General features: G+C 33.5%; 1 protein-coding gene across 1 annotated transcript in view; it reads right to left on the reverse strand.

Moving 5' to 3' along the window:
• Positions 1–1,259: 1,259 nt before the first annotated feature.
• LOC132747766 (protein wntless homolog) overlaps positions 1,260–27,046 on the reverse strand; it is a 31,449-nt gene continuing 5,662 nt past the window's right edge. Inside the window, exons 2-14 of the mRNA XM_060737258.1 lie at positions 25,471–25,637; positions 22,535–22,738; positions 20,547–20,696; positions 19,915–20,070; positions 19,258–19,394; positions 18,678–18,718; positions 17,940–18,067; positions 16,832–16,929; positions 16,055–16,118; positions 15,228–15,371; positions 14,254–14,407; positions 13,830–13,910; positions 1,260–5,309 (exon numbers count right to left, since the gene is read on the reverse strand). Coding sequence (XP_060593241.1) covers positions 5,200–5,309; positions 13,830–13,910; positions 14,254–14,407; positions 15,228–15,371; positions 16,055–16,118; positions 16,832–16,929; positions 17,940–18,067; positions 18,678–18,718; positions 19,258–19,394; positions 19,915–20,070; positions 20,547–20,696; positions 22,535–22,738; positions 25,471–25,637 — 1,634 coding nt within the window. The 3' untranslated portion in view covers positions 1,260–5,199. The remainder of the gene's footprint in view (positions 5,310–13,829; positions 13,911–14,253; positions 14,408–15,227; positions 15,372–16,054; positions 16,119–16,831; positions 16,930–17,939; positions 18,068–18,677; positions 18,719–19,257; positions 19,395–19,914; positions 20,071–20,546; positions 20,697–22,534; positions 22,739–25,470; positions 25,638–27,046) is intronic.

Below are 27,046 nucleotides of genomic sequence, written 5' to 3' on the forward strand. Positions count from 1 at the left end.
ACCACTCAGCGACAGATTCGCTTAATTTGGGCAACTTCAAAGGTATTTTAAGGTGCTCCACTGCGGTCTTAAAGCTTCAACATATAAAATTTCAGAAACTTACATTGATCAACTGGGGCACTTAAAATGAAGAAATATGAAAAGATGATAAAGAAATATACCCAGAATTAAATTGAAAAACAATATGTAAGTGTAATTCTTAGCCTGATTTGACTTAAAAGCATTTAAAAGCTTTTTTGTTTTTTTTCTTTTTACACTAAAGAAATGATCTTTTCTGGAAATAAACAGATCGAGGGAACAATCCGAAATTGTACAAGCAAAGACTGACATCTAATCATATAAAAATTTTGAAAAAATATTTCCAGGCCAGTATTGTCAAAATAACTCAGTGGAGTCCCTTTAATTTGGAAAAAAATGTTATCAAGACATCAAGATCTTTTAATCATCATTAATTTTCCACCAAGATTGGTTATATAAATAAATAACAAACACTGTATAAATATAAATACTAGCTATTTTTAATAATGAAAAAGCTATCACAACACATAATCTATACATTTATATCTAGCAAAAAATATCTGTAACAGATCTGTAGAATTATATAATATCATAAAACAAGAAATACAACTGTACAACATGTATATATGTCCAAAAAACACATCATTATTTACATTATAATTATCAAAATATACAGCACTGTAAAGCAGATGCAAGTAACAGAATGACGAAATAAACATTTCTGAAATAAAATTTTCATAATATGACAGTAAATGAACAAAAAATTTAAACAACATACCCTGTATATCGTAACATTTTTTTTATCCAAATCTTTTCTTTTTTTGTTATATCTTAATTTAAGATCTAAATTAGCAAATGTATCCAGCATTTGTCATTAGAATAAAATAAAGAAACAAAACAAATCAATATCGGACTGTAATAATTTCTGAAAACTACTACATTGTATTTCAAAAGCATGAGATTCAAGAACTGCTAAGGTCAAAACCCCATTTCTTCAAATGTCACCAGAACTGGTATTCCAGAAAGTAAGAATTCTAGAAAGTAATTAAAGCTAAAAATTTTGGTATTAAAACTTATGTACAGGTATATTGTACAGTACATATAATATACAGCACCTCAACAAAATGGCAATTATCTCTTTACGACAACACTTATCAATGCTCCCTATAGTTAAATTTCACAGTAAATTTAACCTCTGTAGCACTGGTGCCTGACATCTAATATCCCTTCATACCTTCACATATCTATCATTTATTATATATAAAAGAGAAGGGTAGAGGAGAGTGTGTATTAGATATCAGGCACCTATGCTCTGTAGATCAACACCTCTCACCATCACAACCAAACTATTTAATTGTCTCCCAAAGCGTGTCACTCTATAGAAATTGTACTGTATTTACAGTCACACATGTTTGCATAAAAAGTATATATGTCATCATATTTTTAAAGAAAGTCAAAAATTTTCTTTACTTAATACATGTACAACAAAATTGAAAATTTCCAAAATTGTTCATTATTTCACACTTAACTATGCCACATCTTTTTTTGTTTAATAGATTGATATATGTAGAACAATAAATGTATCTTTTATTTACAATTTTAATCACTCAATAAACCACATTGACCTTTGATCCCAATTATCTACTTAATCTGTAACCATAATCAATATAGCTTGGAGATCACTGCTGAGAATATTCCAAGACTTTGTATGAGCTGCATTTAGTTTAACCAATGACCTGATGAAATTGTAAAATGGATTTGCCCTGCTTTGAATTTGGAACAGTCCATTCAAAGTTGTAAGGGATTGCAATCTCAAAATACAAAAATTCAGCTACCAACAGTATAGAGCCTGGTCAGATTGTATGGATGTGTATACTAGCTTGGCTCTATTCTGGTGGGCAAAGGCAGGGTTAGAGTTATCCTTATTTATAAGCACTTGATTGTGAAAAAGGTTCTCACAAATTATATTATACAGTTTTCGAGTACTGGTGTCCATTATGAGGAAATGTGGTCATGACCAAAGTAGTGCCCTGACCCACAATTCCTTGGTTTAGAGGCAAATACCTGTGGTTTAATGGTTATAAGTGATGTCAGATAAATGATGTAACTAGTGGTTAGTAATATCAAATGGTTTTGTCATAAAGAAAATTGCACTATTCTCTAATCTTGGAGGGATTCAAACCCACAGCCGTTAGAGGCAAGAGATTTGAAATTTGTACAAGAAATTACAAAAATCAATATTTTCTAAACAATATCTGAGATTGTATTGCCCATTTATCTGAACAACATTAAACTTTTGTGATTAAAAATTCGGAAATATGGCGTTTTAATGAAATTAAAGACATGTAGATAGAAAAAACAATGAAATATATCAAGTACTGATAAAACATTACAAAAACAAATGGTAAATTTATTTTGCAGAGATCAACTAAAGTGTGTTAAAGATTCACAATATTTTTTGAGAAAATGGCACATTTTGTAGTAGCTAAATGCTACTTAATCACAAACTTGCATAAAGAAATGTTACCACTGTCTTAAAGCTACAAGCCTCCAGATAAGTCAAAATATTTCAATAAAATCAAACTTGAGAAAAAAAATTCATGAAAATTAGCATGAATCTGGAGGCGTGCTGCTTTAATAATCCCATCACCAGTAGCAACACCATTAATGGTTAATGGATCTTTCTTACTGAATTCCTTTAAGAATTGATAAATTGCAATACAGGTCTATTACAAAGTATATAATCAATATGGGCAGATAGTACATTGAGTAGTTGTGATTTCTAATGCCCTAAAGACAAGACAGTTTAACATCAGTGATATACTGGTTTTACAAGACAGTTTAACATCAGTGATATACTGGTTTCATTTCTTGGTTTGATCCAAGTCCAAACCTGTAACACCAACTTTTAAAAGGTCCCATGGCATATTTACTATTATTACTAGTGGACAATTAGCCTGTGTGCCCTCTGTGCATTATTTAAAGCATGTGCAGGCACCTTAGTTGAACCACCAGTTTCAACTATACTAGCTAGGGAGCCTCTTCAAATGTACTTGCCAGGGGGACAGGTGTTTAAAAATTTGCAACTGAAACCACTCAGCCCTTGAGGCTACTCTTACTGGAATGCTTGACTTTGCACCAACATCAGTTTTATAAATATTTACATGTTTGTGATACTGTTATATTATTTTACTGCTTCCTTTTCTCTTATCAAGGTAAAAAAGGTCCGAATGGGAAGAAAATCATTTAATGTGAAGAAAAAATTGTGAACGGCTTAATAATTCAGTTTGTAAAACTGCAAAAATGGTAATTTAAAGGTCTCAAATTTGTTCCTAAGTTGTGATGCAGAATGTCCTTACCCTGTGGCATGATCTAGAAGAAAAATTACTGACCTGCTGTTACATAGCTACATGAATTCAACACAAGAAGTTTCTCAATAAGCAATGCGTGTTCCGTTGTCATAGAGACCATTATAAAAAAATTTAAAATGTCTCAAAACTTGCAAATTAACACTTTTTCTTTTGTTATGATATGATTTGGAAGACATAAAGTACTGTGTCTGAATTTTAAAATATTCAGTTAGGGAATCTAAAACCTTAATCACAACATCTGAAATGTTTATAGTGGAAATAAATAAAAGAGACCCGCCCTCCCACACAACCAAAGACAAATTTTTTCTTGTATCCAAGTATTTTGATATGTTGTTAAAAAGTAAGAAAAGTAGTTCAGGAAAATGTTCATTGAAAAACAGCTTATTACATATTATGCAAGGGGATGAAAAAAATAATATGTACAAAAAATAAAATATATTGCTTCACAAAATTGACAATGATAAAAGTTCAGATCTATTCTCATGATAACTGCATAACTGCATAGCCAATATAATAAATAATAATTATCTTTATCAACAATGTTTAATAAATTTTATCACTCTACCTTGTCAAAATCATGGGACTACTTTTTTTCACATGAAATGCTATGCAGTCACTTCCTGTCAAGGGACTACTTTTTTGTATTACCGTATAAGTGGTTTTTTATGCGGTGACTTTATTTCTGCGTTTTCTGCGGTCAGTTTCAGCACCGCAGAAATAAAAACCGCAGAATATTTCTTCACGTTTTGTTTTTCTAACGATATGTGTCCTACATTATGACTTGTTTCCTCTAAAGTAAACGACTAACGGATTAAAACGGTTAGCGGGTCATCGAGTTATATAAAATTGCTTTCGGTTAAGTATGTAATATGCGCTTGTAAGGATGTACCTATTGTTATTTACTGGTATGCCAATTTATGAACAAATAAATTTAAACATCATAGTGTTTGCCTGTACGCTAGAAGATTTGTTTAGTGTTTACCACTAAATCATTAAAACCATTTAAACTCTTATACTGCTATATAATCGTCGTATACGTTAATTGTTGTCTGATCGACAATAAACTTCTATTAATTTTATTAAATTAAAGTTACTACCTGAGTATATTTTTCACAAGTCATTTCACGCTGATCAAAAGATGCATACTGTCTATTGTTGCACATTATATTTTTTTGCAATATAATTGTTTGTAATAACTATATAGTTTTGCAGTGATGACAGTAAACAAAATTTTAATGCGAATGTACATGCAAATAAAATAGGAAGAGTAATGTGACTTAGACTTTGATAAGATGAGCCGCAGAATTTAAATCACGTTTTGTCCGAAGAATGTGCCGTAGAAATAAAGTCCGCAGAAATAAAAACCTGCCAAAATTTGGAAAAACCGCAGAATTTGGAGCCCGCAGAAAAAACCACTTATACGGTACTTCCTCCTCACTTCCTGTGAGGAGTAAAATGTCCTTTGACTGGTTTTCAGCAGATTTAAATGAAAGTGTTTCATATATTGGGACTATTGCTTAAGCTGACATCTTTGATAGGCTTACACTGTAAATAAGATCCTGGATATTTAACAAATTGTTTCTTTTTGTTGCTTGACAAGATTATTTCTATTATTATACACGAGTGTAACTACAAGTAAGCAACATAAGCCCATTATTTTGGCATTGAAATGATGATCAAATTGTTTGTTTTGTTTTTGGCCTTAAATAACATTTTGATTCAAATAAAAAAGTGAAAATTTTTCAGCGTATTACAATGTATATACACTATGTACACTTCAAATCAGGAGTTGCGTAGATAAATAATTAATTTAGTCGGTCGCAGCTTTTGCAGCAAAGGACTGGAAAGTGGACCCCTCCGACGTGGATGGCATGTAGGTCAGTTGAACCTCTTCCTCTTGACTGTTGTCTGATGTAGTGCCTAACAGAAAAAAAATAATTGTGCATTAAATAATGATAAATGTAGTTTACATTAATTCAAATATAATTTTGCATTGAAAATTATAATAATTTGGATCAATTCGGATACACAATCATGTTTATTAAAATTCACTGAATTAGAATAATTTAGATAATTTAGATAATTACAACAATAATGAAATAAGAATTATAACTGAAGATTAGTTCCTATATATGCAACTAATGCTACCACTGGAGTGATGAATACCCTTAAAATCTCACAAACTCCTCACAGTGAGTACCTCCCTTGGCAGATTTTACTGATAAGGGGAGATTACTGCGTAGAAGACTGATAATCTCTAAGACACAGGATTTTATGCAGGTCTATTTATCATTATTTTTAAAGGTGATCATAGGTTTGAAGAAAGTTTATCAAAGACTTTATACTCATGACATAATATCAAATCTTCACTTTCAAAGAGACCTTAACCTGAAAATCCTTCAAAAGGGTAAAAAAGATTTAAATAGTGGACACAAAATTGTCTGACAATTGACCTTCAAGTCTTAGTGTAACCTTGATCTTGATAATAATAATAATAATAATAATAATAATAATAATAATAATAATAATAATAATAATAATAATAATAATAAAATTGAGAAAAACAGAAACCCTAAAGAAAGCCCAACAACACAAAACTGAAAATGTTACAGGCTTGGTTTGATTGAGCCTGTTCATGGACGGTACTGGAAAGTGCAAGTAACAGTCCATGCCCCCTAGCACCAACTTAAGCAGAATTCAACATTAAAACATGGAAATGGTGAAATTCTGAATTAAGAAACATTCACAGATGTGTTAATAAAGACTTTATTTAAATACAGTGTACATAATATAAACATTTACAAACAAAAGGTATGATAAACAACAACAAAAAATACGAATAGTTAAGAAACATATAAAATTAATAGCTATGGAAAAACATTGTAAGTAAGATATACATTTTCCATTTTATAATATAACTTGATGTATTTTATTCCCACCAGAGAACCACCATTTCAAAAAAATATTTTTGAATTTGTTGAATTTCTAAGGGACCTTTTATTAAACAGGCAAATGACCTTGTTGAGGTGAACATTTCAGCAAAGTTTGGATAAACTTCTTGAAGGCGTAAAGAATTTATACAAAATTGTATTTGACCTTCAAGTGTGACCTTGACCTTAAACCTGCAAAGGCACAGAATGAGATATGCTCATCATCTTGTTATTTAGGATAAACATATGAGCCAAGTTTGAAGAAAATCGTTGAAGGGGTAAAGAATTTATAGAGCAGACATAAAATTTATTTGACCTTAATGTGAAACCTTGACCTCAAGTCTGCACAGTAACAGCATAAGCTTTGCACAATGCCTTGTTGAGGTGAACATTCAAGCAAAGTTTAAAGAGTGTAGGATTTATCAAGCAGAATGTTGCAGACTTGCAGACTGACAAACTTGACATAGCAATTCCAGTACATCCCACTCCATATTATGTAAAGATTGTGTAATGAATTAATTAAAAAAAAATAAAAATATGCAGACTATGGAGAATGTTAAAATACACATCAAGCACTATTTGTTCTGTGGTGTTCTGATTATTGTATAATAAAATTAATTATGTTCCTCGGTGATATAAATGATGAGATTATTTATGACAAAGATAGCAGCGCACTACACTCGCATCAATCAATAGGCTTAATTTAGGCCAATTTTGACGTGTTGGGCTTTCTTTAGGGATTCTTATTTTCTCTATTTTAACAAATATTTCATTGATGATTTTATATAAGTTGTAGATTTATCTTTTTGTCATGGCCCTTTTAAGCCTATAGAAAAATGTAAGATTGCATTATTAAATTAAATACAATCATTTACTATGCCAAGATCTTGATCCCTCTAGGTATGTACAACCAAGCTGATCAAAATGATGCATCTTTTGCACAATATGTGAAAACTTGAAACATTCTAATATTGCTAGTATCCTCTCAATATTTTATAAACCTGCAACAACAACCGAACAAAATCACATAGCCAAGTGAACGAGGATAAAAGAAATAACTGAAGTAAACAAACCTCTCTAAAATAACAAGAGCGCTCAGTGATCACATGTGTCGCCGCATTATGGCCAATTTCATGTTGGGACAAGTTTTGTGACAGACGGACAGACAGACAGACAGTGCACAACTACACTTGGTAATGATCATTCCTGTAAAGTTTGGATAAAATTGCACCAGTAGTTTATGGGGAGTAGTCCGGACAAGCTTTTGTATATCTGGCAACACACAGAAAAAAACACCTTTTTATTAAAGGGCCATAACTCGGCCAAAAATCATTCAACCGGAAAACCCTTGCAATATGCGCAAGGACTTGAGCTACAGATCAATCCTGTAAAGTTTCATTGAAATTGCATTAGTGGTATAAGAGAAGTAGTCCGGACAAACTTTAAAAATAACAAGAGCTGTCAGTAGGACAGCAACGCTCGACTATTCTTAGTGCTTGATAGTAAAAAAATGCTTGATACAGTTACCTCCTGTTTACAGGTTGGGGTCATGATGTTGAACAAGTGTGCAAAGTTTCAAAGCCATATGTCAATGGACTTTGAAAATATTTGAACTATTACAAAAACTTTAATGTAAATTCAAAGTCGAAAAAGGGGCATAATTCTGTCAAAATGCTTGATAGAGTTACCTCCTCCTGTTTACAGGTTGGGGTCATGATGTTGAACAAGTGTGCAAAGTTTCAAAGCCATATGTCAATGGACTTTGAAAATATTTGAACTATTACAAAAACTTTAACATAAATTCTAAGTCGAAAAAGGGGCATAATTCTGTCAAAATGCTTGATAGAGTTACCTCCTCCTGTTTACAGGTTGGGGTCATGATGTTGAACAAGTGTGCAAAGTTTCAAAGCCATATGTCAATGGACTTTGAAAATATTTGAACTATTACAAAAACTTTAACATAAATTCTAAGTCGAAAAAGGGGCATAATTCTGTCAAAATGCTTGATAGAGTTACCTCCTCCTGTCTACAGGTTGGGGTCATGATGGTGAACAAGTGTGCAAAGTTTCAAAGCCATATGTCTATGGACTTTGAAAATATTTGAACTATTACAAAAACTTTAACATAAGTGGTTACGCCGACGCCGACGCTCGGGTGACTGCAATAGCTCTACTTATTCTTATCGAATAGTCGAGCTCAATGGACTTTGAAAATATTTGAACTATTACAAAAACTTTAACGTAAATTCTAAGTCGAAAAAGGGGCATAATTCTGTCAAAATGCTTGATAGAGTTACCTCCTCCTGTTTACAGGTTGGGGTCATGATGTTGAACAAGTGTGCAAAGTTTCAAAGCCATATATCAATGGACTTTGAAAATATTTGAACTATTACAAAAACTTTAACATAAATTCTAAGTCGAAAAAGGGGCATAATTCTGTCAAAATGCTTGATAGAGTTACCTCCTCCTGTCTACAGGTTGGGGTCATGATGGTGAACAAGTGTGCAAAGTTTCAAAGCCATATGTCTATGGACTTTGAAAATATTTGAACTATTACAAAAACTTTAACATAAGTGGTTACGCCGACGCCGACGCTCGGGTGACTGCAATAGCTCTACTTATTCTTATCGAATAGTCGAGCTAAAAATTATTTAAGGGCCATAACTCTGACAAACATCATTGAACCGAAAAATGCTGACAATAATTATGCACAACTAGACTTGGTACTGATCATTCCTGTAAAGTTTGGATGAATTTGCACCAGTAGTTTATGAGGAGTAGCCCAGACAAGCTTTTGTGTATCTGGCAACACACAGAAAAAAACAACCTTTTTATCAAAGGGCCATAACTTGGCCAAAAATCATTCAACCGGAAAACCCGTGTACTATGCGCAAGGACTTGAGCTACAGATCAATCCTGTAAAGTTTCATTGAAATTGCATTAGTGGTATAAGAGAAGTAGTCCGGACAAACTTTAAAAATAAAAATTATTAAAGGGCCATAATTCTAACAAAAATCATTGAACCGGAAAATGCTGACAATAAGCACAACTAGACTTGGTACTGATCATTCCTGTAAAGTTTAGATGAAATTGCACCAGTAGTTTATGAGGAGTAGTTCGGACAAGTTTTGTGACGGACCGACAGACAGATGGACAGACGACAGAAGTGATCCCTATATGTCACCACTACTCCATAGAGGCGACACAAAAATGTCAGTGATAAATTGTCAATCAATCCTTAATTCATGCACTGCTACACAAACAGAGACCTAATGTTGTTGCAGCCACTGAGTCTTGGCTACAGGTTTAGAATATACTATGTATTGAACATACACATGTTTAAAATAACCTATGTATTGCAAAGACACAGGTTTAGGATATATTGTGTATTTCACAGATGCAGGTTTATGATATAGTGTATTGCACAGACACATGTTTACACAGGTTATTATATACTTGTATTGCACAAACACAGGTTTATGATATATAATGTATTGCACAGACACAGGTCTACACAAGTTTAGGATATACAATGAATTGCAGACACAGGTTTAGGTTATACTGTGTATTGCACAGGTCTACACAGGTTTAGGATATACAGTGTGTTGCACAGACACATGATAAGAATATACTGTGTATTGCACAGACAAAGGTTTAGGATATACAGTGTATTGCATGATTGCACAGACATAGGTTTAGGATTTATACAGTCTATTGCAGGGACACAGGTTTAGGATATACAGTGTTTTGCACAGACACTGGTTTAGAATATACTGTGAATTGCAAAGACAGCATCAAATCAAAAGGAGGTGACGTCTTCATCCTAATAAAATCCTCCGTACTATGCCATGCTCAACCTAAACTCAACGTAGACTATGTAACCTTACAAGTTAAAGTTTGGATTAAATAAAGCAAACCATAACATATTAATTTTGCTCTTTCTTATTCTATAAACCCAAAGAATCTGACATCAACAGTATAACTGAACTTGAAAAAATCTCTTAATCTCTCTGATAGGTTTAAATATCATTCTTATGATAATCATTCTTTGTGTCCCCTTAATTGAACCAGGTCACAGTAGCAATGCAGTTTATGATTATTTCACTGACCTACTTAATTTGCCCAATGGTATGAACATTCTTTATTTAAACCGTGTCTTGATTATAAAGCACATTGTTTGTTTCATTTTACGCCTTTTCCCAACAGTATTTCAGTCATATAGGCGGGTAGTTTCCTAACCATAGTTCCTGGAGAGTTACACCAGTACAAGATTACCTTCCTTCGCGCTAAACTACCAAAGCATAAAGCACATAAAATATGCAAACAGAATAGACATTTCTAGGAAACTTTGTCTAACATTTTAAGTAAAGAAGAAACTATTGTTTCAGAAAAATTGCAAAGTGATAGCGAAACAAAGTTTCAATAGCTTACAGACAGACATTTGTGATCACTATAAAACAGGAATATCAATAAATATTTTTGTGAAGAATAGAGATTAATAGAATCTATCATTGGACTAGATAGAGGATAGGGAAATCCCAACCCGGGGGTGATCAGAACGAGCCTTGGCAAGGTCCCTTTCCTCTATCTAATCCATTGATTATTTTTCTCACTCACTGGGACACACAAGAAACAAAATATAAATATCAGTATGCGCATTACAACGTAGTTTGAAAGGTGGGGCGGGGCTTAGGCGCATGATTTTCTATGGTTGACAAAAAGCATTCTACTGTCCACAAAAAAATCTACTGATCCAGTTTATGTATCGAAATATTCAATCAAAATAATTCAGACGGGATTCACCACCAAAAAGCAAGGTTATTATGATTTGACCCTTGTGATGTTTTATTGTCAAATAGAGGTTAATATCGCGTATGTGTGAAAAACATAAAGAACCACCAAGGAGAGTGAGAAAAGCCCATGTGAGATACGATTTTCCAACACTGCTATTTTTAATAACATTTTTTTATGTGGTTAGTGAGAAAACATATGTTTACAGCTGCATTACCAATGCTAGAGGCACACCAATGCTAGAAACATTTTAATCTAAAATATTTACGAAAAAGTTTTTTGCTTCATATACATACATAATGTTACATGTTTTTTACATAAGGAATGCTGATATCAGTGATTGAGTCGATTGACTTTGACACAGTCAAAATTGGCGTATCTGTCGCAGGATCTAAAATGGATCATTAAATATAACTTTTCTTACTTGTGCATCTTAAATCTTATATTTTAATGAACATATACTCTTATTTGGTGTCCTGTTAACAGTTTCCAAACAGTTACTCATTGGCCAATAACCAAAATTGTTTTTTGGTTTAGTTGCTTTTTTTGCAATAAGTACTGTTGAAGTAATTTCGTTTTTTGTGTAGAAGTCAAAATAATACTTTATGTTTACATTTTGCTCCTTTAAATTCATATAATTTCATTTTCAGCACTCTTTTCTTCAGGTAGAATGCATCAAACAAGCTATAATACCAATATATTCACATTATAAAACTCAGTTCACACCTTCTAAAGAAGTTAAAATTAACTTGTTTCTGAGGCATAATGTCCCTTTTGATGATTTAGTTTTCTTTTCGTTCTTTTTCTTGCACAATTAAATTTCATGTTGCATTTGATTGAACTTCTATGTCTTTTATGTTGCTGAATGCACAAGATTTTCACCAATGTTTCAATTTTAATGAGTCTACTTCCTGTATCACAAGAAAGGTTCGAGTTAAAATATATATGCTCCCTAGAAAGGTGCATTGATCAGAGGTAACACATGCTGGTAATCAATAGACAGGGTGCAGGCTTTGAAGACAGGGTAGGCAATGAATTGTACAGGCTTGCAAGATTGGGTGCACATTGAATTGTACAGGCTTGCAGGATTGGGTACACATTGAATTGTTCAGGCTTGCAAGACAGGGTATACATTGAATTGTACAGGCTTGCAAGACAGGGTACACATTGAATTGTATAGGCTTGCAAGACAGGGTACACATTGAATTGTACAGGCTTGCAAAACAGGGTACACATTGAATTGTACAGGCTTGCAAGACAGGGTATACATTGAATTGTACAGGCTTGCAAGACAGTGTATACATTGAATTGTACAGGCTTGCAAGATTGGGTACACATTGAATTGTACAGGCTTTCAAGACAAGATACACATTGAATTGTATAGACTTGCAAGACAGGGTAGACATTGAATTGTACAAGCTTGCAAGACAGGGAATACATTGAATTGTACAGGCTTGCAAGACATGGTACACATTGAATTGTACAGGCTTGCAAGACAGGGTACACATTGAATTGTACAGGCTTGCAAGACAGGGTACACATTGAATTGTATAGGCTAGCAAGACAGGGTACACTGATTTCATTTACATACTGTGACAAGTACACGCATCACTAAATGATGGAAATATAAAAGAGTACAGTCTAACTTGCCCATGCGACCACGTGTATTAAGCGACTTTTGTCTTAAACGACCACTTTACATTCCCCCCGATCATTTTCACTCTATATTTTTAATGTATTAAGCGACTTTTGCTCAACGCGACCAGCGACCGCTAATAAGTCACCTAATTAAGAGCAATCTTTTCATTAAACGACCACTGTTACCTGTCAAGTAATTGTGTTTTGAGAGAACGCCGCCTGGTAATGCCATAAGTGTCAACAATCAAAACACAACAAATAAATGTGTAAAAAACGCTATTTCCCAAACTGTTTAAGCGTAAGCAAATGAAGTTAAGTACACGCGTGTCGTGTATTATCCAATAATATCGATTAAACAATGCAACGCTCCGCCCCTACTGATGTGTTGTATACACTCCGCTTGTTGACATTTAGACTGCATTGAATTGACCTTGAACTTGATCAGCAATTAAATTAGATGTAGTTTATTTATTTCAAATGAAAAATGCACAACAGAAAAAACGTCTTCACTAGTAGGGTTTTTGTGTTGGAGACAAGGAAAAACAACGGAGAAGTTAAACAATTCAAATAAAAAATGTCAAACATGTACGAAATGGATCACAACTGTTTTGTCAATAAATAACAGAAAGTTATTTTTTACATTTAGATTATCGAGCGTGCTAATTATTCAACACTTATATGAAAATGAAGTTGTTAAACATTCCCACCGCATAAGAAAGATGTCATTTGTAAATTTTGACTTTTATGTCATGCTTTGTCTTAAGAGACCATTTCATTAAGCGACTGTTTTGGGTGTTTCCCTTGCGCGGTCGCTTAATACAAGTTTGACTGTATATACATGTAATTATAATGTATCATCTCTATACTGATGGCTGACAAATTTCAAATTTTCATCTTGATGCCCCCAAAATTGAAAATGGATAGTTCCAAAATTAGACGCTAGATGAGTCAATTCAAGTAATTATGCATGATAAGGGCTCAATGGAATTCACAAAGGCAACTCATAGTGCTGCCTGAAATATATGAATTTGTAACCTTCATTTTAATAATGCCTAAAATGACATCAAATCAAATATTCTCACCTTCCGGAGCCAACTGTTTATGAGATGGGGCATACAGTGATAGTAATCCAATCACGTAAACGTTCCACATTCCATATACACCTGTAATACAATAATGATTGGAGGTACAAAAAATTAAAACAAAATTCTAAGACAAAAAAAAGTGCGTAATTTTGTCAAAATGCACAAAAGGTAATATACTATTTTCATGGACATAAACAAGTATTTCAAACTGAAAGCAGTATCTCAAAGAAGTTCAGTGAAAAAGTGTGAAGATACAAATCAATAACTAAACTTTTCACAAACTGCCCCAAAAAAGGACATTATTTTATAAAAATCTGTATCAAGAGATAGGCACTCCTGTTTATAAATGAGTGCATATATTTATATTTAATTGAGCTGAAAAACTCAAAATATCAACACAATGTAATGATACAGTACATACCCGTGAAGAAAGCACTTGTATACTCCAAGTTCAGATCCTCATCACCCCATTTCCATTTTCCTTCACTCAACTGACTCATTATAAAGAAGATCACGGTCAACGCTGCACATACGAGTGTTGTCAACATCAAGAACTTAAATCTGTATATCAGACCCTAAAATAAAAGAAACACGCTAAAACCATCTTTAATACATAGCAATACAAAACCTAAAAAAGAGACACCAATAACTTAAGTTTAAGACTAGCAAACGTGTTGGCAACACCACTCTTAATACTGTTTTCCAGTATATATCGGACGAGTATATACCAGACAAGGCTGAAATGCACTTTAAAACATCTCATCACACCAATGTGTATACGAAAAAGAATAAAAAAATGTAAAAATCAGCGAAAAAAGCGTTATTTTTCTACTTTGTGATAATGATTTTTGCAAGTGTCAAGGGTACTGCTCCAACACTGTAGTGATTTAAATCAGTAACTTAATAACAGCCTTCATATTCTCACTTGATTTGAAATAGTTAGTCCGTGGCCGAGTGGTTAAGGTCCTTGACTTCAAACCACTTGCCCCTCACAGCTGTGGGTTCGAATCCCGACAGGGACTTTGGATTCTTTCATGTGAGGAAGCTATCCAGCTAGCTTATGGAATGTCGGTGGTTCTACTCAGGTGCCTGTTCATGCCTGAAATAATGCACGGAGGAAGGGCACCTGAGGTCTTCCTCCACCAGTAAAGCAGGAACGTCGCCAAATGACCGATACTGTGTCGGTGTGACTTAAGCACAATAAAACAAACAAACAAACAAACAAACAAAATGGTTAGTGATTATGTTTTTAACACTTACACTATTGATAGGTCCATTCTAAAAAACATTTACATAGATTTGCATAAATAAGTACAATTTGCATATATTTGCATAAATTTAGTACAAATTTGAATAAATTTGCATATGTTTTTTCCCCCTGTAGAAACAACTTACCATGTAATACAAGCGTCTTCCACTGCTCATAGAAGGTAATGCCGTCTTCTTAGAACTGATGTTCCTAAACACCAGGAAGATCATGTAACACAGGAAGAAGAAATAACAGGAGGCTGCAATAGCTGCTATAATGATGACAGATAACTGCCACTATGTTAAAGAAATGTTCTGTTATGTTAAAACGTATAAAGCTATATATTCCCCTGGAAATTGTGCTAAAATTTAAAATATTTTCAAGCTCAATCCAATGCATTTCCTAACACCTAGAGATCTGTATTTGTCAGAAAATCTAAGTAAAATGAAAGTCAGTGTTTTGACTTCTTCAAACAAAATATAATAGCTAAACTATAGTACTCAGAGTAGAGTATTATTCTATGGTATACTAAAATTTATCAAATACTTGTGCTGCTTTTGTGAATCCGTAAAAGTATATATTTTGCACAACTCATTCAATAAATTCAGTACTGAATCTGCACTCATTTAATATCCTCCATTTCTAGTAAATATCATATGATTACTTTGTGAACACTGACAATGGATCAGTAAACACATGTACTAAAAGCCTAAAACACTTATCACCATCACCCTAAATATCTTAAAATGGACTTGTCCATCTTCCAATCTGGACATAACCATTTTTTTTTTTAGAGAAATTTCAAAATATATACTGACTGAATGGCAAACTGTGCAGACCTTGAACAGTACATGAACAACCCACAATGAGACATGGGGGGGGGGGGGGTATGGGTGGGGTCACAATAGCTCACTACATGCTCCAGTGAACAGGCTAAAAAGAACATTCTTGTACTAATATGTTGAAAGGATACAGCCAGTTTAGATCCAATACCAGTGACCCAGATACTGAAGAAGGGGTTAGCCAGCTGTACACCTCTGAAATATCCAAAATAAATTTAAACATTTATTATGTACTTATGTTTCATTTGCTATAAATTTAAAAAATTTGACAAAATATTTCTCATGGGCAAAAAAAAGCTGTATGTTAATAACTTTTGAATATACCAAATATATAATTCAATAAAGCTTGATCATGAGGTATTTTATTTCTTTTGGGGATGGGTTTTACATTTCACCAACACAGTATAGGTCATAAGGCGACTGTCTAGCTTTACTGGTGGACGTATACCTCAGGTGCCCCTCTGTTCATTATTTCAGGCACAAACTTGCATCTCAGTACGGCCACCAACATTCTGTAAGCTAGCTGGATATCTTTCTCTCATGTAAAATCGGACAATGCTTACACTACTCAAACCAACAGAAGTGATAGGCAAGTTAGGCAAGTCGATTGAAGTCAATGACAATAACCACATACATTCTATTGTATAAAAATGTGCACTTGCTTTTTTTTTTTTTTTTTTTGGGGGGGGGGGGGGTTTACGTCACATCGACACAGTATAGGTCATATCGCGACGTTCCAGCTTTACTGGTGGAGGAAGACCTCTGCTCTTGCTTTAAAATCAAACTTTGTTCTATTGAGTATCATGTATCACATATGATAAACCTACTTCAGTGTCACATCTATCACCATTTGTTTTTATTTCAATGTTTGTTTGCAGTTGTAATTATCATTACAGGGTTGTTGTTACCTTTCTGAGAGTTCAAAGAGCAGCAGACAGAAACAACCAATCACAACAGCTAGAAGATGTTTCCAGTAGAGAGCCAGTCTGTTCCTCTCTGTCTGGTCCTGTAAATGTGGCATTAACAATAAAATGGTCCTGTAACAGTGGCATTAAAAATAAAATTGTCATGTAAATGTGGCATAAAATAAAATGGTCCTGTAACAGTGGCATTAAAAATAAAATGGTCATGTAAAAGTGGCATAAAATAAAATGGTCCTGTAACAGTGGTATAAAAAATAATAAATTTCAATCTGTTTGGCTTGCAGTCATTATAACAAAAGCTGTCACGTAGACAGCTCGTTCAACTATTCTCAGAACTTGATAGTAAAACAAAACTCTGGATAATGTAAAAAAAAAGAATTAAATGCAAAAAGGTCTGTAATTTTGCTAAAATCAAAGTGAGAGCTATCGCCCTTGAGCAATGACCTTCTTTAAGGCTCTCAAATAAGTGAGTGGAGTTTCAACCCATTCTGAAGTTTTGAAGATACCAAATTGCACGCAATAACAATCTCATTCAAATCACATCCTTACTGTTGCTCCACTACCATTTGCTTGAAGAGCAATTATGATCTGATTTTAATGAGATTGCATGCACAAAAACTGATGCAGATGCCTGAATGAGTGCAACAGTCAAGCTATGAGCAATTCCAAATTCCAATTTACAAACCACAACAAGGCTGTATTAGTAGTTTTTGAAACAGATGATAATTGTTTAATAGAGTTAAATATAGTTTAATATAATTTCAAAATTATGTTACTTAAGCATTCATTTTATTTCTAGCAAAGTGAAACTTAACCGTAATCTTCCTTGTACTGATAAACGACAGCAACGTGTGTACTTGTACACCAGCACTGGCACAGAAAACTGGAATACCCGCACCAAAGAGTACAAAAGGGTCATGCAAACAATGCACTGCATATAATCAAGCCTAATTCATATTTACAACAGATCACAACTCTAAATGAAACCAGTTATGTCCGGTTAACAACAGGGCCCCAGACCCCAGGTTTTCACCTGCCCACCTAACATTGTACACTCATAGACTGTATGGAAGATTAAGATGTGTTGACTTACCATAATATGTTCTCCTGTAAATATGATCCAGAAACTAAGAAGCATGGCATAGAAACCACCCTGTCTAATGTCAGTGATCAACAGCATGAATGGCATATCCAACACCAATGTGAACCACTCCAGGGGACCTGTAATACACAGTGAATATAGTCACCATTGAAGGAAAACTGTAGTACACAGTGAAAATAGTTATTACCGGTAGTTAACTGGAACTGTAATACACTGTGAAAATTATTGTCATTCATGGGAAACTGTAACACACTGTGTAAATAGCTTTTATTTCAAAAGAGCTGTTAATAAAGACAGGATGTAAATTCAAGTTATTTAGGCTGTATTACACTACATACTTAAATTACAACAGGACAAAATTTCAGGTATATAATCTTAAAATAAAGTACAATATGCTCTCTGTGATTTTTTTCTCAGTTTTTTTTTTAAATTAACAACAATTATGATATGATGACATACAAGTAAAATGACATCATTACTGAACAAACAATTTTGGTGAATACTAAAAAGTATGACAAATACACATGTTTATAAGGCACAATTCTATTGAACTTGTACTAGGAAATCTTATCAATATTATTCCCTTAAGGGTGGGAAAGCATCAGTAACAAGTCACTTGTGCATAGGTTGCAACCAATGTTTAACTTCGGTTACTGGCTGCCATAATGATAAGCATAAGTCTTGAATCAAAGAAGATAGGCACACAGTAAAAAACTAACTTATACTTACAATTTAAAACTGACATAGCTACGCCAAGTGCAAAAAGTGTCCTGCAAAATAAAAAAATTCACATTAATAACTTATTTCTTGTTTAAATACTATCAGCAATAAATATTGACCTATGATACAAGAAATAAACATGATTGTATGTATCATCAGTATATCAGTAGCATTTTAAATACTGCTACAGATTATCTAGGTCTATAAAAATGTATGAAGAAAGGTAAGTTGGCCTTTCTGCAAGTGCATAGTAAGTTTCAAAACAGGTATACCTGAGAATTCCTATAAATCGCCCCTGCCCTAGTAAGCCCCCCCCCCCCACATCCAAGGAAGAAATCTACTCACTGGTGCTGAACTTAACAGTAACTCTGTAATTTTATTCAAATCCTTCAGAATCCATTTATTACACAAAAATGTATCATTATAAACTTTTAATTTTTAACACCTTTTAACGTTATTATGAAAACGAAAAACACCAAATATATTTACAATGACTTTTGGATTTAGGAAAAACTGTGTTTTAAGAAACGCCCCTCCTTTGGAAAATGTTAGGCCTTGGGGGTGTTTAATAGGAATTTTACGGTCTTACCTTTCCAACAAATTAGCTGGTCGTGTCAGTAACGAGATTCTTCTCCAGTACCATATGAGGACAGCCAATACCATTGGGAACATCACTGTCTTGATTGACAGCCACACTTTAGTGAAGCCTCCATTCTGGTGAATTGCCTATTCAGAAAAAAAACAAAAACAATTAGGGATTAATGCCCTCATTTCACATATTTCGGTGCCAAAATTCGGCACCATTCAAATCCAAAAAAATTAAATATCTTTTTTCTACAATCTTAAAAATAAAATCCCCTAAAATTATTAAATTTTTGTTTTAACAATGATCTAACAAATTTGCTTTTTGCAAAACAAAATATGTTATACTTATCATCATGAGTATGATTATTCATCATTGTATGTCTGTACTGAAAAATTTGCCTACAATCCCCTTACAAGTGGAACAACATGAAAATGCCCCCCCCCCCCAAACAGGTTCTCACAAAGCAAAGAGAGAACATGAAAGCAAAGCATGTAGAAAGTATTAATTATAAAAACAACATCATCTTTTTACAAAATTTTATGCCTTCCTTTTTTCTGATCCTGTACCTTAACTCTTTAAGTAACCTGCCAATACTTAGGGGGAAAATGCATTATACTGCATTATACTGACAACAAGAGTTGTATCCCTTAGTATACTTACAACAAGAGTGATATCCCTTAGTTTTCCAATTCCCATGTTGATCCCTTTATATGGCTCCACTGGGACTTTAATATTTACAAGATAGTAGTCATGATGGACACTGCCAAGCTCAAAGAATGACAGTGGGTCACAATCGTATGCATAGCCATTTTCCTTCTAAAATGGGGAAAAAAACAAAAGCCAACGGCTGGAATTATAACATAAATTTTACTGTATCACTCCAATAACAAGGCCAATACAAATAACACCTTTTATTCTATTTCTTTTAACAAAATATACATGTAAAATGTGTTATTTTCATTGATATCTTTCATCTGTATAGGAGCTAATGACACACAAGTGGTTAAAGTGCCGGCCTCTAAACAACTGGTCATGGGTTTGAGCTTTACTACAGTCACAACCATGCTTCCTCATATGACACTTGTACTGATAAGTTCTAGGAAACTGACTCAAGAGTGCTTTAAAAAAGCTGTAATCTTTCATCACAATGAACCTTTGTTTATTTGGTTTAACAGCGCACTAGTCATAATTTAGGTCATACAGTGCCGAAACAGGAAAGGTGATTATGGCTAAACTCAGGAGAAACAAAATCACAATCAAGCTTACATGTAAATACATTCAAACTACAATACCTTTCCCTCCATTTTACAGTTCAGATTACGTTCCTCGAGGGATTTCGCTAGTTCCTTCCAGTCGTTAACATCATCGTCTTTGTTTCTGTAGCCTATCCTGGCGTCAAGTTGAATGGTAGCATCCTCTTCTGTAAGATAAAAGTTCAAAATGAGGCACAAACATTAACGAAAGGAAAATTGAAAAATTAATAATCCTGACTGTTCAGTACTTTAGAAATTGTTTATTTTATTCTGGTACAATGTAATAACTATTTACACCTGTTTTCACACATAATATAGTATTATTTCTAGGCAGTTGATCCACCTAACCTGATACACTGGATAACATACCAGTTATTATCAATATTTGCACAATTAACCAACTACGTATCCCTGAATCAATGCTGCAAGACATATGACCATCAGACTCAATGTCTGAGATCAACTGTCATGGAGAAATTTCTACTTACTAGCGCTATGCTATGTCAATTGAAGTATGAGTAATTTTTTATGCTTATTTAATTCAGCTTTCATCTAAAATGACATTCATAACATCAAAATGATTTACATGAGGGTAAAAATAAATTAAACTAAAATGTTATGTACAACTCCGATAATGTTTGTAAATGCAAGCATCTTCGATCTTTGCCACATGATATTAATAAATTGCATGGAATTATTGATAAACAAACAAGGGTGTCTGGTTAACCTTGTAGAAACTAGAACTATCGCTGAATGCGATTCATACCCCCACCAATGTCCTTGACAGAAGACAACTTTGAAAGGTGGTTAAGGGAATAACTTGATAGCACAAATACATAAAAAGAAATTATCTCTGGTGAAAAAAAAGACTAAATGTACAGGTAATAGTTTCAAATCATGTTCGAAACAGTTACAAATAACCTTTCATTTTCCCAATATACTAAACTTTTTATAAGTCAATTTTTGACCTTCAAGTGTGGCCTTGACCTTAAGTTGGCACAAGGGTAAGATGGGTTCTGCACATCGCCCAATTGGGGTGAACATTTGAGTAAAGTTTGAAGAAAATCCTTCCATTAGCATAGAATTTATAGAGCGGACACAACATATTGTCTAGTATTGATTGTATGTAAATTTAAAGACTTAAAAAGGGGCATAACTTTGTCAAAATGCAATACAGAGTTATGAAACTTGACCTGCATATCGTAATTGTGACACCTCATATATCTTTTAAGTTTCAAGCAAATACCTGTGCTAGTTTTTTTAGAAATATTCAAGTACATATTAAAATTTAAGAACATTTTCTAAGACAATTTTTGACCCTCAAGTGTGACCTTGACCTTTAGCCTGCACAAAGGTGACATGGATTCTGCACATAACCTTGTTTAGGTGAACATTTGAGTAAAGTTTGAAGAAAATTCTTCCATTAGTATAGGATTTATAGAGCGGACACGACATATTGTCTAATATGTGATTGTATGTAAATTTTAAGATTAAAAAGGGGCATAACTTTGTTAAAATGCAATACAGAGTTATGAAACTTGACCAGCATATCTTAATTGTGACACTTCATATATATTTTCAAGCAAATACCTTTCCTAGATTCAGAAATATTCAGATATATGTTAAAATTTAAGAACATTTTCTAAGTCAATTTTTGACCTTCAATTGTGACCTTGACCTTGAGGTGACACATTGGCAACATGGCTTCTGCACATCCCCTTGTTGAGGTGAACATTTATTTCTGTACAGTCTATGATTGCACGAGTAGATGGATATTTCATTTTGAATGAACTGGGCATAGACTTGTCTACCATCTCACGTGAAGGCCAGATAATCAATGTTCCTAGCCTTAAATAACAAAAGTTTGCCCATGAAATAATTATGTTGCTGACAGTGGAGACAGAAATGTTAAAACGCCTTGCAAGATCCATTTCAAATAATCCTAATTTAATTCTGCATAAAAAAAGGAAAAACTGATTTGAAGGAGACAATTTTCTTGACCTAGTTTTCCTTTCGCCATCCCTTACAACATTTTCTTTCTCTTGAACAACTGAAATATTTTCTCCATTTTCACCTGGATTTAGAAGCCCAAGTACCACATTAAAAACATCTTGAGATTGAAATCCTGTATAAAATGGAAATTCCTGTGGCTTCAAATTTTCAACACAGAAAACAGACTGATTCAGATCATCTTGAAGAGCTTGATTATCAGTAACGAGCTTAAGCTGCCTCTGTTCCAAGAAAGCAATTTTGTTTTCAAGTAATTTTATATGCTCAATCATGTAATTATTTTGCAGTTCAACTTCACAAGTCTGAATTTCAGTCATAGGGTTTACATTTTCCTTATTTAAGGAAAACATTTTAAGTTTGAAGAAAATCTTTCAATTAGTGTAGGACTTACAGAGCGGACACGACATACTGTCTAATATTTGATATTTGACCTTCAATTGTGACCTTGACCTTAAGCTGACACATTGGCAACATGGGTTCTGCACATCCCATTGTTGAGGTGAACATTTGAGCCAAGTTTGAAGAAAATCTTTCAATTACTGTAGGACTTACAGAGCGGACACGACATACTGTCTAATATTTGATTGTGTTTGATATTTGACCTTCAATTGTGACCTTGACCTTGAGCTGACACATGGGCAACATAGGTTCTGCACATTCCCTTGCTGAGGTGAACATCTGAGCCAAGTTTGAAGAAAATCCTTCAAGTGGTGTAGGAGTTATAGAGCGGACACGAAAATGGAGACGGACCGACCGACGCGACAAAGCGAATCCATTATAGCCCCCTCCCCCCACATTTTGTGGTGGGGGTATAATAACCTTAAAAATACATGACTAAAAATACAGTAAAACAGGAAAGAAGATTTATTAAGAAGATGTTTTACAATTTATTTTTCAATCTAAAATAGCCCTTAATCAACTGAAAATTTGCACAAATAACAACCTGTTTTGCAAAACAAACCAAATTTTAATTATTTTCCCCAAAAATGTAAAAATGTTTTAAAAACTTACACATTTTTTTCCCAAATTATGTTTTTGCCTTTAAAAAAACCGTCAGCCTTTTTTCATGTTTTTTTAAAAAAGGCCTTATCAAAAACCCCAATGGTTTCGTACTGGGATAAACCTGATTTCGGGTTTGGTTTTTTCTTTTTCTTTTTTTTTTTTTTTTTAAAAACCTTTGTTTTGGGGGGGGTGGTTGGGTTTTGTGGGTTTTTTTTTTTTTTTTTTTTTTTTTTTTTTTTTTTTTTTTTTTTTTTTTTGTTTTTTTTTTTTTTTTTGGTGTTTTTCAATTTTGTATAAGGAAAATTTAAAAATTTAAAAAATTGTTTGCCCAAACAATTGTTTTTTAAAAAAACAGTTTAACCCCTTTTTTATAGATTTGTATGTAATTTTTTGTAATTTTTAATTGTTCATTATTTTAGTTTGTAAAAAGGCTTATATGAGTCATCTCCCCCTGTAAAAAATAAATTGGATATCCAAAAATTGTATAAATTGGCTTCAGCAAAACCAGTCTTGTATATTGCATCCTTTGTATAATCCAGAGGGCAAAATAAAAGTAAGAAAGTAAGTAATGTACGTAAGTGGGGCTTACACATTTGGTTTCCCAATATTCCATGTATGCCTTAGAAAGTCCAGATCAAGACCCTTTTATTACATGTTTATAATATAATTGAGCCGTGTCATGACAAAACCAACATAGTGCGTTTGCGATCAGCATGGATCCAGACCAGCCTGCGCATCTGCACAGTCGGATCAGGATCCATGCTGTTTGCTATCAGTTTCTCTACTTGTAATAGGGTTGGTAAGCGAACAGCATGGATCCTGATCAGACTGGGCGGATGCGCAGGCTGGTCTGGATTCATGCTGGTTGCAAACACACTATGTTGGTTTTGTCGTGACACGGCTCATATAATACTCCCTCATACTTTTTTCATAATACATGTACTGGTATTGCTATGGATTATGCATTTGGCTTATTTTACAATTTGTATAAGGTGCAAAGGGCTGAATGTTATCCAGTCTCAAAATATAAGATAGCCAAATGCAAGGTTAGATCAAGATTTTCATATACATGTAACCCTTTTATCATAGACCTTCTCATACTGGTACATTTATTGTAATTAATTAATCAATATATTCAGCCATTACTGATTTACTGAAGATGTCATTTAAAATGTCTACATCATCCCTGACCACACATGTAAAACTCAACCTACTGGTACAGCATGTTCTATATATTCATAAAGTATTATAAACTTCATAGGGTGAGAAAAATGTGCAGCCTGGCCAGGACTTGAACATGGGACCCTTGAAATAATATGTACCACAGCTCTACAGACTGAGCTATCCAGCTGCTTACACACTAATCTATCTCCCCTAATTAGTTTACAGTTCAATACTGTGGCAAACTCCTTAACTACTTTGAAATTTGTCCTAGAATTTCTAACGGGTACAGAGAACAATATGAAGTTGGGACAGTATTATATCATTACTGTCCAAAAGTCATAGACGAAAGGATGAGAAAGATGTGCTGCCTGACCAGAACTCAAACCCGAGAAATGGCTCTGATACCGACCTAGGCTCTGCTGACCAAGCCACTTGCACACTACACTGTATCTTCCCTAATTAGTGAACAGCTCAATACCATTACATTAGTAAATGATATATTTCTCCAAGTTTAAGTGGTGGCATGGCCTAGTGGTTAACATGTCAGACTAGTAATCTATTGATCACTAGCCGCACAGGTTTATAAACCCCATTGGGGCAAGTCATTGTTTCCTTGAGCAAGAAACTTTACACTCATTGCTCAGTACTGGTTGGTTCCAGCTAGGAACTGATTTGAAAGTGTGTCTATAAGCCTTTAACTTCCTACACAATTGAACTAAAATTATTTCTGTATAAACCAAAGAGGTTTAAGATATAAAGACAATGTAAAAGAAGCTTCGTTATTTACCTGGTTAGCTGAAGTTCTGTCGTCCTCGATCCCGGGAACGTCTAGATTATCATACTGTATACATTTCTCGTGACCACCTCTAGGTATAAACCACTCTTTGTTTCCTATACCTCCCTCGTTCTTACAAATCGTACCAAGAACATTGATTACATTTGAAGGATTGGGTGCTGAAAAAATAAGAAAATTATGCTAATGACGGAGGTTACAAATAATATAATACAGTATTGGTTTTAATGTTTAACCTTCTAAATTTGAGCAATTGATTTGCCCAGTTTGGAACAGTCTGTTTAAGAAGACATGTAGAGATTAGCACCATGTTAACTTTTCATCCAACCAGGCTAAGATTATATTTTTGTCATGATGGGCTTTGTGAAATGTTGTTGTTTTTTTGTCCTTTTTTGTCCATAGTAATCATTGTAAATAACAGAAATAGAAGCCAACTGGCTTAAAATTTACATATTTGTTTTGTGTTGTTTTTTTTTCATTTAAAATTGTCTAAACATGGAAGGGGGTTTAAGAATGGTAAATATAAATGCTTTTATGAATGCGTTCAAACTTACATGGATAAGAAGAATTATTTCAAGTGATGGTTGTTGGATAAGCTTTTTAACACAGGGTATTGATGTACATAAATTAGTCACGTGTGGAAAGCATTATGTTGAGAAAATGTCAAAATCTATTAAAAATGAATTCTGGAAACACACTTTAAATGCATTTTCATTGTTTATTGAGCATCAGAAATTTGATAAAGAAGACTTTTGTAACTTACCTTTATTTTACAATCACAACATTACTATTGGCAATAAAAGTATTTTTTGGAAATCTTGGTATGATAAGGGAATTTGTTGTATTTATGATATCTTACAAGACAATGGCCAGTTTTATACACCAGAAGAATTAGGCAAGATCTACAATATAAATCAATCATCTTTTATATTTAGGAATTAAAAAAGCAGTTACAACCTTTTTTCAAAATGTCTGCTTCAACCCTTTAACTTTTAAGAGAGAAAAATTCCCAACAATTCCAATACACATTAAAGGGATAATTAAAGACCAAAAAGGCTCAAAATATATGTATGATTCGCTTAATGTTAATTCCAGCAAGCCCGTTTGTCAGGTCAAATGGTCACAAAAACTATGCCTCTCAAATGATGATGAATACTGGAAGAATATATATAATTTACCATTCAAATTGACAAAAGATACTTATTTACAATGGTTCCAAGTAAGACTTATCCATAGGATTTTGGGTATAAATAATCTTTTGTTCAAAATGAAATATATTAACAGTCCTTTATGTAGCCTTTGTAATCTTCATGATGAAACTATAGAACATATCTTTTGGGAATACATTCACAGCAATAAACTAATACGCGAAATTTGTATAGATAAACTAAACATGCCAAACTTGAATAAGGAAACTATGCTTTTAGGTTACACTAAAGGAAACAATACAATAAATATTGTAAACAATTTAGTTCTTTAATATATGTCAAAATGTATATTTTCAAATGTAAAACTAATAAAACAATGCTATCTTTTGCTGGTGCTATAAATTATATTTCATATGTTCTAA

This window comes from Ruditapes philippinarum, unplaced genomic scaffold (assembly GCF_026571515.1).
Source record: "Ruditapes philippinarum isolate M1 unplaced genomic scaffold, ASM2657151v2 ctg3331_1_1_1_1, whole genome shotgun sequence".
NCBI lineage: Eukaryota > Metazoa > Mollusca > Bivalvia > Venerida > Veneridae > Ruditapes > Ruditapes philippinarum.